At 36.9% G+C, this 12,850-nt stretch overlaps 1 protein-coding gene across 6 annotated transcripts; it reads left to right on the forward strand.

Moving 5' to 3' along the window:
* The first annotated feature begins 5,721 nt into the window (after positions 1-5,721).
* On the forward strand, positions 5,722-11,411 carry LOC114316925 (acyl-CoA-binding domain-containing protein 3). Of its 6 annotated transcripts, none has more exons than XM_082894976.1 (5): positions 5,722-7,319; positions 8,754-8,859; positions 8,954-9,039; positions 9,154-9,238; positions 11,087-11,411. In XM_082894976.1, the coding sequence occupies exons 1-5, from the start codon at positions 6,304-6,306 to the stop codon at positions 11,099-11,101; spliced, it is 1,308 nt and encodes a 435-aa protein (XP_082751102.1). In that variant the 5' UTR covers positions 5,722-6,303; the 3' UTR covers positions 11,102-11,411. The 6 variants fall into 6 exon arrangements, 3 of the variants coding, with proteins under 3 accessions (XP_082751102.1, XP_028119425.2, XP_028119429.2); XR_014344556.1 differs by having other exon boundaries at positions 5,783-7,319; positions 8,754-8,848; XR_014344557.1 differs by lacking the exon at positions 9,154-9,238 and having other exon boundaries at positions 5,783-7,319; positions 8,754-8,848.
* The last annotated feature ends 1,439 nt before the right edge of the window (positions 11,412-12,850 follow it).

A 12,850-nucleotide genomic window follows, 5' to 3' on the forward strand; every position in this document is an offset into this window, starting at 1 on the left:
ATATGACGAATAACTTGAACTTATTATATGGCAGAGTTAAATTATACTTGCATATAATAGAGTTGAACTAAGTTGGTAATGTTTCTAAATGAAACATAACGAATAACTTAGACTTATTATATGGCAGAGTTGAATTATATTTACATATAATAGAGTTGAACTAAGTTGGATTAACCTAGACTTGCCATGTCGGTAGAGTTAAACTCAGAATAGAAACTAAGGTCGAACAACAGAGAAAATAAGGTCGAATACCTCGGCTAGTCTTTGTTTGAATCTGACTTCGGCAAAAGGCCATAAACGCATAATATGAACTTAAGTGAAACTTGGGTTTACATTAGGGGGGCAGGGAGCATGAACAATAAATAAACTTGAGAGCTTGGCACTTGTTGAAATTTTTAGAACAATTTACAAGTTAAAGTTAGCCGAGGTAATGAGGAAAGATGTATCTGAGGTATATATTAACCGAGATGACCAACCAGGTTGTCAAGCTTGGAAAGGTTGGAATGGTGAAGTCTTGATAGAAGACAACAAGTGGAAGTAAAGAAGCAATACTTGACTGAATAAGTTTAAGAAACAGCACTTGTAAAAATATTTTGAAATATTTTTAAGTGTTATTTCAATTATTGGCCGAGACAAACATTCAAGGTTTATATCCGAGTACTCTACCCTGAAGCGATTACCCAGTTAAAGTGTACTTTGAAGAAATGCAAAAATATTCTAAGTATGGAACTTGCATAGAAGGAAAACAGTAAGCATACATGCATTCAAGGAAAACTTGTTCATTTATAAAGACAAAAGAAGGCACGTTGGCCAAATGAAAACCAACATTGTTCAAAACAAAACAGAAGATTACATTGTTCATAACAGTTCAAAGTAAAGCAAAAAATCCTAAGTGTTAGAGACTTGGGCATTGATCTCAAAATGATCAACTTCGGCTGTGTCGACCTTGGTTAGCAATGTGGATTCCTTTGACGTCGAACTGCTATTTTGGCATCAATCTCCTGCAAGGTCTAGTCCAAGCTTTTCTTGACTACTTGGACCTCGGCCTCAAAAGTTGTTTAGGAGAGGCACCCTTGGAAGGCTTCCTTCTCATCATGAGTGAATTCTAGGACTTGATCATTCAATGTTGGAGACTTGGCCCCAATAACAACCCCCTCCTCTTCTTTGGCATCCTCTGCGTCGATTTCCTCCTCGCCAGCCTCACCGTTTGAGTCTGTTGATATCTCGGAGGTCGGAGTCCATAGGGATAGATAATTTGTTAAGAACTGCAGTCCAGCTGAGGTAGAAGCCTCGGTTACAGGCTTAGTTAACTTGCTCTTCATATGCATCACAGGCGGCAACCTGCCTTTCTGAGAATGCTTTCTCGTCAGTTGACTTGATCTCGGCCTCTTTTGTAGCTAGGGTTTCTTGGAGCTCCATCTTAGCCTTAGCAGTTTTGGTCTCGGCATCCTTGATCTCGGACTTAAGTACCTCAGCCACAGCCTCGGCTGCCTCAACTTTTTCCTCAGCCTGGTCTTGGACTTGTTTGGCTGTTTTGGCCTAATCCAACAAAAATTTGATCTTGACTTCGGCATTATTTAGTGAGGAGAGGAAGCCAGCAGCTTCCTAGGTCTTGTGCACCAACTCTTGTTTGAAAGCCTCGGCTTTCATAGCAAAAGAATAGGCGTGTTGGATGGCCTGCAAGGAAACAAGCAAATTAGTAAAATTTCAAAGTGTTGAGCATTTACAGGAAAACAAGAACGATACAAGTGTCGGGTACTTACAAGAACTGAATGTTGCATCATCAATGCAAAATTTTCATATTCATTGATCTCGGTCATGCGATTGAGATCAGTTGGAAGTAGCACGGTTGTGGAGAGAGCGGCGCCGATCTCAATGCTATCGATGGCACTATCACCAGCCTTCATTGGCTTGTCACCAATCATGATAGCAGAGGCCTAGGGTTCATCAGCTTTGAAAACACTTAGGCTTGCTATGGATCTGGACCTCAGTTTCTTCGACCGCGAGGTATTAGATGTCTCAGTCTAGGTAGGCCTTTTCTCAGTAGTGGTGGTGCTCTTTTTTATCTCGACCAATTTCAAGATCAGCACTGTGTCATCTAACTCCACTTGGGTCATAGTGGTTTTTGCCTTAGCCCTTTTTACCCTCTTTGGTTTTGACTTGGGATGAGATTCTGATGGAGAAGATTGAACAGTAACCACCTCTAGCAAGTCGGCCATAAGGTCCTCCACAACGGCTTTATTGTGGCCCATCTCGTCGGCTGTTACAACGACGGTGACTTTGGTGCCAAAATGGGTTGCTGGAAAGGCAATTGAAGGGTTTGCTAGATCGAATGTCGATTTCTTAAAATATCGTCGTTTGGGACTTTGGGTTCTGCCTGCAGGGACGTTTAGTGGAGCTCGACGTCAGTATCGGCGTGGGAAAGGTGGAATCAATTGGGGAAAATATGTAGATATAATCTCCACTAGATTTGAAGAAGAGGCCTGGTCTGGCCTAGGTAAAGAAGCAATTCGTGGAGTTGTTGCAGAAGGTGAGGTCTTGCTTTGGCGGGGAACGTCGGGTAGGGCCAACCTGTATGTTGGGATATAATTGAGTAGCAGAGGGGCTTTGTGCTGGTCGACAGGTAGGCCCAACAACCTTTTGAGGTCTTTGTTAGGGAAGAAGGACTGGCAGAAGTCTTTTGATAATTGAGGGAGAGCTACAAAGAGCAAAAAGCAGACATTAGAACAGATAAGAAAAGTAAAGTAACAAAGTCTTAACAGAAAAGTTAACACTTAATCATCTCCAGCACCCTTGTTAGAGTGTGAGAGGTTGGCTATGATTTTGTAGGCAGTGGATCTGGGCTTGAGGTAATAAATGTGGCCTTTCTCAAACTTTACGCCACATATAGTATAACGAAATTGGATGTCGGCTAATGTTATCCTAGCTTTCTCTCGGCGAGCTAGGGCGATTATACCATTGATAACCCTATAGGAATTGATGGCTAGCTGCATAGGGTTGAGTTTGTAATAGTGGAGGACTTTCCTAAACAGGATGTCTAAAGGAAATCGAAGTCCACACTCAATGAATGTGACAAACGGGGAAGGGCATGGAGTCTCCATCAGGCATGATAAAGTCCTCCTCCCCAGCTAACCTTAAGTGGATGTCGGCTGGGATAGAGAAGTCCCGCCTAAAGTGCTCAAGTTTTTCTTGAGTGTCTACCCTCCATCTGAACATACCCATGATGTCGGCTTCGTAAAGTTTGGAGCAAGATTTCGGGAAAAAGTGATTGACATGGGTTTAAAAACCTCGACTGAACCCTAAATAGGCACTAGGGCATGGATTTCGATGACCTAAAGGGAAATTGTTTCAATTTTTCCTAAGTATGAGTATTTTAAAGCAAATCCCAAACCTAGGTCTATAGAAACAAGAGTCAAGGGCAAGAATCTGGAAACCAAGCAAGAAGATCAAAAACCAAATATGATTTAGAATCAAGAAGCATCAAAGGCAAACAAGATTCAAGAATCAAAACGAAACAGAAATGAAGAGAGAAGCATAGATACGACAAGAACAATGTTAGACATTCAAAAACACAAGTATGAGCAATACAATGAAATGTAGTAATTCGAAACACAAAACAGAAAGAGAACATAATCAATAATGTAACAATGTGGCAGACACAGTGGTAAAATGGAGATGATTCAAGAACATGGAAAGTCACAAACACTAAGTGGGTGTGTGCAAAGCGGCAAACTCAGAGAATTAATACATTCAGGAAACAATACCAATACATGTAGATAGATTCAAAAGAGCAAGAACTAATTTGCAATGTCCAAGTATGGCGAATGGAAGCACAGAATAAATTCATGGACAGTAAAAAAACTGACAGAAGAAATAAAGAAATCGGAGGACTTACCGATTAAAGCCGGAGTGAGATATGCCGGAGTCAAACGACTTGAATTATTAAAGTCGAATAATGAAAGGTGCGCCAGCGGTGACAGAAAACGCAGTTGCAGAGCTTGAGAGCTTGAAAAATGGTGAATTGAAAAAGAAAATTTAGAGAGAGAAAAATGGAGTGCAGAGAGAAATCAATTTTGCAAAAGTAAAGAGGCAGAGAGAAAGAGAGAGTAAGAGTTTTGTCAAAAATTCGAAAAGATGGCAAACTATAATGAAATGCCTAGGACGATGTGCCTGTCAAGCAGCGTGGGCAGCAACGACCCGACCCAATAGTGCGTGTCAGGTACGATCTAGTGAGGAAGCGACGCGTTAAGGAAACGGTTGGGAAAATTGTGCGTGACAGCTCATGCGCAGTCAAAACTCATGGAATTCCTGAAGTAATGAAGCAAAAACCTTGGCTAAAGAAATGATCTCGGTTAAGATACTCAAAGAACTTGGTTCTTAGTTCTTGATCATTGATAAGGATGGACAGTCGAGTCCTGAGAACTTGAAACTGACGAGTCATGATCTCGATCGAAGGAAAGAATAAATTTTAGCCGACATAATATATGAATAAGCAATGCAGGTTCTATCACCCCAGGTTACCGAGGTAATAAAACTTAGGAGGCAGTCGTGAGAACATATTTTGTAAATGACAGCACGTGGCCAAGGTGACGCTGAAGTGTCAGCCGAGGTGCCACGTGGCCTGGTCATGATGCTGAGGTAATTTCGGTTAGGCTGAGGTTATTTGCAGAGATGCTAGAATCTGAGATGAGCGGATATGAGACAAAAATCCTAGATCATGGGAGGATCTCAGTCTGGATAAAGATAAAGCTCTTAGGGAGCTTATCCCTATCTAGTTGAGAGTCCAGGATGAGTATTGAGCTTAAGCCCATTGAAGTGAGGCTTCTACAGGGATCAGGACAGTCCTGGCTATAAAAGCAGGGCACCCCCGTGGGTCTCAAGTATGTGTGATATACTGTGAGTAGTAAGTTATTTCTTATGAGTCAAGCACAATTTGCTGTCTTTGAGAAATATTTGATTACTCCCTCCGTCCCATAATATTAGTCCCTTATTCCATTTTTCATTGTCCCAAAATATTAGTCCCTCTTTAAAAATCAAGTACAAAAATAATATAAATTTCTCATTTTGCCCTTCTTTTAAATTCATAAATAATATAAAAAGTACAATTATGACATTGATATTCCCAAAAAAGTGTACTATCAAAGGGTTATTTTGGAAAATCAAATTTTTAAAAGTACAATAATTGTACTACTAAAAAAAGTTAGATTCCCCAAAAGGAACCATTATTTTGGGACGGAGGGAGTACTAACTTGATCGTTGGAGTGCCCATAGGTAGACGAACCACTGCCGGATTCTTATCTTTCTGTGACAGGTTGTTCAGGTTTAATCTATTCTGCTGGTACTTTCCAGCTGAGTTTTCCTTCTTGATTGTGTAGTAAAAAATCAACACTCACAAAAACTTATGCCAAACATAGCCAAAATGTATTCTTTGTTGTTTATTATATTATTCTTTATATAGTGTTATACTTATCTTGAGTAATTCAACTTGTCTAAATAACTTTTAAATTTTTAGGGTTAATCGCAACATTTTTTTTTATTTTTATTTTTACGATTGAGTCTAAATATATAATTTTATATTATTTAACCAATAATTAACCTCTATAATTATTCTATTTTTGTATCGGAAGTAAACAAATGGAGTATTAAATTGTTCATTGGTTTAATAGTTGCTTGAAAACGAAGCATATTAGTAATACCAAACCGAAAAGGATAGAACAAACCAGACAAAAAGAAAGGGGATAAAAAATGGAAATACTACATACAGCCGTCAAAAATTAGGTAGACGAAGTCGGATACCTTAACCGCCGCTTACAAAAATGGTTGGTTAGTGTGTGAGAGAGTCCTTTTAGGACACCTCGATCTACCGAAGTGGGACCCACTCCTCAACTACAATCAGATGCAAAGCATAGAGAATATGAATTGGGATCTTCCCCTTTATTTCGGTCCTTCATTCCTTCTTTGCAAGGCTTTCAGGCCCACTTTGAGGCCCAATTTTGATAATCCGAACCGTTCGTATTTTTAGATTTATTCAGTATATCATACTTGTAAAAAATCAAGTTGATCGAATACCATGAAGTATGTGTTCGGAAAACTATTTATTAAAAAATAGTTTGTAGTTCCAATTTTCTGAACGCATACTTTCTGATATCCAATCAACTTGATTTTTTACAGATATAATATACTGAATAAATCTAAAAATATAAACGGTTCGGATTATCAAAACTAAGCCTTAAAGTGGACCCGAAGCCCCTGCAAGGAGGGAATGAAGGAGGGGCTCCAGGAGGGGATCTGGACTCAGAGAATATGCCTTGCTCTGATCTTCAAAATCCCTTTCTCTCCGCCCCTTCCCCCTCTCTCTCTCTCTCTCTCTCTCTCTCTCCATCATCGTCAAAGATCTCCACGACTCTATACTCTCTCTCTCTCTCTCTCTCTCTATACATGGAGCTTTTTCAAGAGCTCATGTTCACTGTCGGTCTATCTCTTCTGGTCTTTTTCGTCATCGCCAAGCACTTTTCAATGGCGTCCTCTTCTGATCCTGCTGGAGACAACTCCGTGTCGGTGTCGGTTATCGGCGTCATCACCGAACAAAATCGTCCCCAAAAATCGGTGGTTTGGGACTCGGCAAGCGAGAGGAGAGTTTGCTTCGTCGACGAAGCGGTTGAATTTGATGAACATGTAGAGGAGCCTAGGGCTGAAGCTGTTGGATCGCCATTAATATGCGGCGATGAGGAGCTTGATGATGGAGAGGAGGTTTTCGAAGAATTCTTAAACGTTGGATTGGAGAATGAAGATTTGAGAGCCAGTGTTTTTAGGGAGGAGGCAAAAGGACAAGTGTTGAATGAAGAGAGAGAAGCTGTCGGTGGAGTTGAGTTTGAAGCAAACTTGTTTGATGAATGTTCTAAGTGGGAGAAATTTCGCGAAATCGGAATAGAATCGGAGGATTTGGTTGAAAAATGTTCTGAGAAGGCCGGGGTTCGCGAAATTGGGATAGAATCGGGAAACGATGGAGAGAGCGTGGCAAAATTTGAGGAGGTTAGGGTTTTGGAGAGTGAAGATAATAAGAGGAACGAAAGTGTCGATGAGATTTGCGGCAAAGAAACAGGGTTTTTCGATGATTGGGAAGGGATAGAGAGAACGGAGTTGGAAAAGCGTTTTGGTGATGCAGTGGTGTTTGCTGGTTCTAAGAGCAATGCTGATAGAATTTCGAGCCTCGATAATGATAGCAAGATGCAGCTATATGGGCTTCATAAGGTTGCCATTGAAGGGCGCTGCCGACTGCCACAGCCAATGGCATTGAAGGTGTCTGCTCGTGCAAAGTGGTAGTAAGCTTCGCCTCTAATTATTGAATATAAGGGTTATAAATTACCATTTTTACTCACTATGCTTACCAACTATAATTATTCTTAATGCTGAGAGTTTATGGGCTACAGGAGGATTGTGTTGAAATAAATATTAAATACACAAAATAACGCTGATCATGAAGGTGTAAAAGAGGGATTAATTTTTGGGGACTAACAGGTCCTGCGATAATTAATGACGTTTTCATCCATCCCTATTAAAAAACTTACTAATTGTTAATTTGAAGTGGCAATTTGAAAATTTTGTTACAAATAATGTCACTAATTATTAGTTTTAGCGACAAATTATAAAAATCGTGCTAAAAAAAAGTCACTAATTGTAAATTTTAGGGACATGTATAAAAAAATTATTTTTAGCGATAATTTTACTGGTAGGACTTGATGGGTATTAAGTCCAACTATTAGGACTTATTGATATTTTATCCTTAATTTTAAATTGGTAAACGTATTTGATCAGGGTGTAGCATTAGAACAATCAAGCCTAGGCTCATAATCAAATTATATCCCCAATGGGTTCAGTGGCCGAACCAAGATTTTGGCTTGAGGCCAACATTAAGCAAAAACCTGAGATTTGTGCGGTTTCAGATGCTTATTTCTCATCCATTTGTGTAGTTATGGACTAGAATTTGAAAAACTCTCATATCTATCCTTACGATTAATTTTCCATTTGATCAATTAAGTGATTTAAGGTCTTGCAGTGGCAAAGAATATAATAGGGGAAAATTTGTTTATTTCCTTTTCTTTCTTGGAAGTTGTCTATTTGATTCTTGACTGCGACCGTGTGATTGGTGGCTTGCTTGGACGTGGGTGGGAGATGCTTTGAATGCATTGCCTGCCTACCTACCAAGCACAATTCATACACATTTTAGCACAAACTATAATGTCTCTCTTAATGTTTATGTTTGTGATAAAGTAATGGTTTTCAATTTATGTATTTAATCAATTAATGGACTGGTGTGTTTAGAGGTAGAGGGAGATCATAGAATGACATTATGTACTTTATGTGGCCACTGGCTATCGACTCCCTTGGGTTGTCATTCTAGGATACTTTGGAAGTTAATTTAAATGTATTTTTTGATAAGGGACACTCTGTTCTCATTTACTCCCTCCCTTTTTTATAGGTTATCTTTTTAACCAATATTGCCATAAGCAGTTAAGTTCAACTGCTCAAAAAATTTTGATATATGGGGAGAACTCAGGGTTTATTTTCCTTTTTTTCTATCATAGCTTTCCCAATCACAAAATATAAGTTGCGCTAGGTATCGTACAAAAGGAACTCTGCTCATCATTAGTCATGTTTTAGTATGTAATTTGGCTGTTAGTTTTTGATAATAGGATTTGAGGTTCCCTTGTGTAATTAGTAACTACTGAAGCACACTGGTTACATTCTGCTAGGAATGCTTGGCGACAGCTTGGGGATATGAACCGAGAGGTGGCTATGGAGCAATATATTGCCCTTATGTCAAGAAGCATTCCTGGGTGGATGGGAGGTGACACAGAAGTATTTTCCTTCAGCATCTAGTGCTACTTGTCTTTTGAGTAATTTTAACCAAGGAAGATTAATAATTATGTTTCTGTAATTGCTCTTGCCACAGGATGGTAAACAGGTTTCTTCAGATGCAGGAGCATCTACAAATCTACCTTTTAATTTACACAAGCTAGTTGGCACAGAAAATGAAAGGTAAAAATTTGTTCTCTTATTCTGGGTTTATCAGTAGTAATAGGCTTAAGATTGATTTTTGTCTCTTTGTGTACTCTTAATTATTTGTCGTTATTTCTCTTGCCTTTCCTGCAGTATTTCAGAAGAACGTAAACCTTGTGATGGAGGTTGTGGGATGATTGGGGTTGAGGGTTTTGAGGGTTCAAACTCCGTAAACAGAGTATGCACATGGATTCATTTGTTGTTGTTGTATATTTTCTCTTGAAATTTATTTCCTTATAGTTTCACATTGAAGATGAAATATCCTGGTTAGATAAATTTGCAATTTGATATTTGTGTTGTAAATTGTCCATGCACTGTCAGTCTCTTCTTGAAATGCTTATTAGAATTCCTTAGGAAACAACTTAGGAAAAATTAGATCATTCATGCCATAGCTTTAGACCGGTAGTTCTCTTCATGGAATTTCATTCACATTTTCTGTTACAGTAATGGGTAGTTCACTGTGAGACATTTCAAAATTGTCATTGTCATTGCCTTTAAGTTATTGTAAATCAGTTTTAGATAAGAATGTAGTAGCTCCAAACAGTATATCTGTTTTCTTTATTTCTGATGAAACTTTTTATGACTTATGGCATCTTGTGTTTCATCTCACTGTTCATTTGGCCATTATTATCTGTTGTTATGCTGCTGCTTTGGTGTCTCTCCCTATTCTTTTCTTGTTTTATGTCTTCTTTGATGATACTTTGCATCTATTTCCATTTTCTCATGGTAATGTGTAAAATTTGAACATGATCCAACCCTTTATTCAACTATATTAACATCCAAAAATAAATGCTTAATTCATCAGATAAAATAAAATTATATTTTATCTATGTTTTCTCTTCAAGTATGATATAGATGCTAATGTGGCTACAACTTTGAAATTTTTGTAGACCTCATTATTTTGAAAATTGTTAGTGGGATCAATAAACCCTGTTCTCGACTGTGTGGCTGGGCTTTTGTGTTAGACAAAAGCCTTCGCAAGTTGGCCATATTAAATAAAGCTTTATCTTGGGCCATACCCTTCACTAAATTATATGACACAACTTTTCTCAGTACCTTTCTCCAATTGTTTTGGCATTTCTGTTTTGCTTCTACCACCTTCAATTTGAACCACAATCTTTTTTTTCTTTTTCTTTTTTAATTTTTTTTTTAAAACTATTTATTGCTGATGAAATGCCGTGCACTTTCATCTCTTCCCCTTTCACCCTCCCATGCACATGTGGGTTGTCGAGGTTATAGCTTGAAGGTTGAACCAAGGAGAGAGAGAGAGAGAGAGAGAGAGATAGAGTCATAAATGTGACCAACTCTACTTTTTCAACTTTTGATGTGGGACAACCACATATGGCATACTCACATGGTTTTTTTTTATTTTTTTATTTTATAGATGGATAACTCTCATGAATTGAGATAAAGAAAACTTCAACTTCATTTTATGTTTATTAAAATGCTGTAATACATATAATCTACTAAAATATATAGGAAAAGCATAGATCCATATTTTCTAGTGTTTGATACATGGTGGTTGTTTGGTTGAGTTTTTGACCTGACTGAACTCATGATGATCAAACCTGATCAAACCTTGTCAAACCTTGTCAAACCTTGGCACTGCATTCCCTTCACGAGAATTGGTATTTCCTGTTCTTATTTTTTCTTATTATATGATTATTGATACTGTTAGACCTGGAATTAAGATGATAATGCGGGGAATTTTTTATGAACACTCCATCTCTGATATAAAAAAATATATTACTTGATGTAGCGGAGTTCGTGTCCCTTTCTTTCTCCATTTGGTTTTTGAATATGATATTTTACAATACAACCCTGAATTTATTCTTTAAAAATTTTCATCATCTAATCCTACCTTCCCTATATTGAATTGCTGCCAAATCAGGTTGGTTGCTATGGTAGCTAGCCTTTACCCATTCCGTCCTTGCTTTTTCATTTTATTTATTATTATTATTTTTCTTTTGGCTATTTGTTGGGTTCTTTTTTACATTCAGTAACTGGGTTTTGGCTTGACATGCAGGAGAGGGAGGAGTGACATCCATTTAAGCCGGTTGCTTCCATGACCATGCAACTGAAAACTTCACCGGTACCAATAACCAGCGATCAGGTGTTTGCTTCAAGGAACTTCAGTTCTGGTTATAACCAAGTATATATTGCTCTTTTTTTTTTCTTCTTTTTTTCTTATGTAAATAAGGAACTAGTCTTCTGTACAATCAACAAATTTCCTGGGATTCCTAGCCCTGCTTCTCATGGGGTTGTAGCAGGAAACATTTGATTATTAGGGTCTGGAAGAAATTTTCTGTTTCTTTCATATATATATATATATATATATAATTTGGTGGCAATAGGAATTTCATTAGAGAATGTCCTCCTATTTCTGCCTTGCTGCCTATGACAAAACATTGCCCTCCTCTGTTAAATATATATAGGTTTCGTTTGGGAAGAATGGGTTGGGTGGGTTTGGAGCTATTTTAGTTATAAAAAGATAAAATAGACTTTTTAGCCTAAGAGCATCTTCAAGGGGATAGTTAAATAAGGTTTGTTAGGCATTTTAGCCAATGTAAATCTAATTTTGAGCTCTAATGGACTAGCTATTGGGCTAGTTAGTTTATCATCTTATTTTTTTGGTAGCTACAATTGAAGAGTCTCAGAGGCTCTTCAAATAATTATGTATGTATATATTTTAGATTTTTGTATATTTATGTCTTGGATTTGGAATTTTATATATTTTATATATATATATGTGTGTGTATGTAACAATTTTATATGTTCTTTCAATTCTGTTTGATGAATTACGGAATAACATATTTTGTATTTTGTATTTTTTTTCTTCTCATTTTACAGGTTTTGTACGATTGTATGAGCAAATTTATTATTATTGCAAATTTATATTAGTAAAATATTAACAATTAGTATTTTTTTTTATTTTAAAAGTTAGTTAAGTTAGTTTAAATGATTAACTAAAATAAAAAGCGTGGTTAGAGAACACAATAGCTAAAGTAATTAAGTAAAAAAAAGAGTGTATTTTTTTTGTACTTTAGATAGTGAAAAGTAGAGTGTGATGGGAGTTTATGAGATAAAATATCACATCCAATCCATAATCATTACATTGTTTTTCTTACAAAAAATCAAAAAAATTAAAAAGTTTTTTTCAAACAAATTTTTTAAATCTTAGACTAAGGCTAAGTTTGGCATCTTCAAAATAAGTTAAAAAGTTAAAAAATCACTATCCTATTTAAGTCACATCATTTTATTTAAGTCAAATCATTTTTTTATTACATCATTTTAAACTCAATTTATATTTTATAAAAAAATTAAAAAATATATTTATTTAGAAAATCTTAAACAACCCCTAAAATAAAAAAATCAATCTACTTTTCAAATGAAGGTATAATAAAGAACAAACCAAATCCAAACTTAAGAGATAGCTGGCAAATATGCTTTTGTTGTCTCACAAGTAACCGATAACTACAAGACATGCTTCGAAGTGATGCTGACGGCTTCTCTCATAATGTGAAAGCGGCAAAAACGTCATCAATGAGCATTTTTCACAAATCAAAACAGCATATACTCTTTTTTCTCTTCTTTTCTTTTTTTTTTCCCCTAATTTCTCATTTCCACCATCTAAATTTTTTATCAAGGGCTAAGGGCCCAGGTGTTGTTCCCTCTCCCCGTCCTATGGGCCAAATTACTTCACAAATTTAAAATTAAAATCTGAACACAACATTGAGATCTTAGGACTAACAAAATAACATGTATATCAAATTACTTTACAAATTTAAAA

Source organism: Camellia sinensis, chromosome 1 (assembly GCF_055761805.1).
Source record: "Camellia sinensis isolate YWXY chromosome 1, ASM5576180v1, whole genome shotgun sequence".
Classification (NCBI taxonomy): Eukaryota; Viridiplantae; Streptophyta; class Magnoliopsida; order Ericales; family Theaceae; genus Camellia; species Camellia sinensis.

Excerpts from the sequence above, each read along its gene's own strand:
- LOC114316925 (XM_082894976.1), top strand. The coding sequence starts at position 6,304 with ATGCCTTGCTCTGATCTTCAAAATCCCTTTCTCTCCGCCCCTTCCCCC. Across the intron at positions 8,860-8,953 it reads GGATGGGAGGTGACACAGAA|GATGGTAAACAGGTTTCTTC; the intron begins GTATTTTCCTTC and ends CTCTTGCCACAG. Across the intron at positions 9,040-9,153 it reads GTTGGCACAGAAAATGAAAG|TATTTCAGAAGAACGTAAAC; the intron begins GTAAAAATTTGT and ends CCTTTCCTGCAG.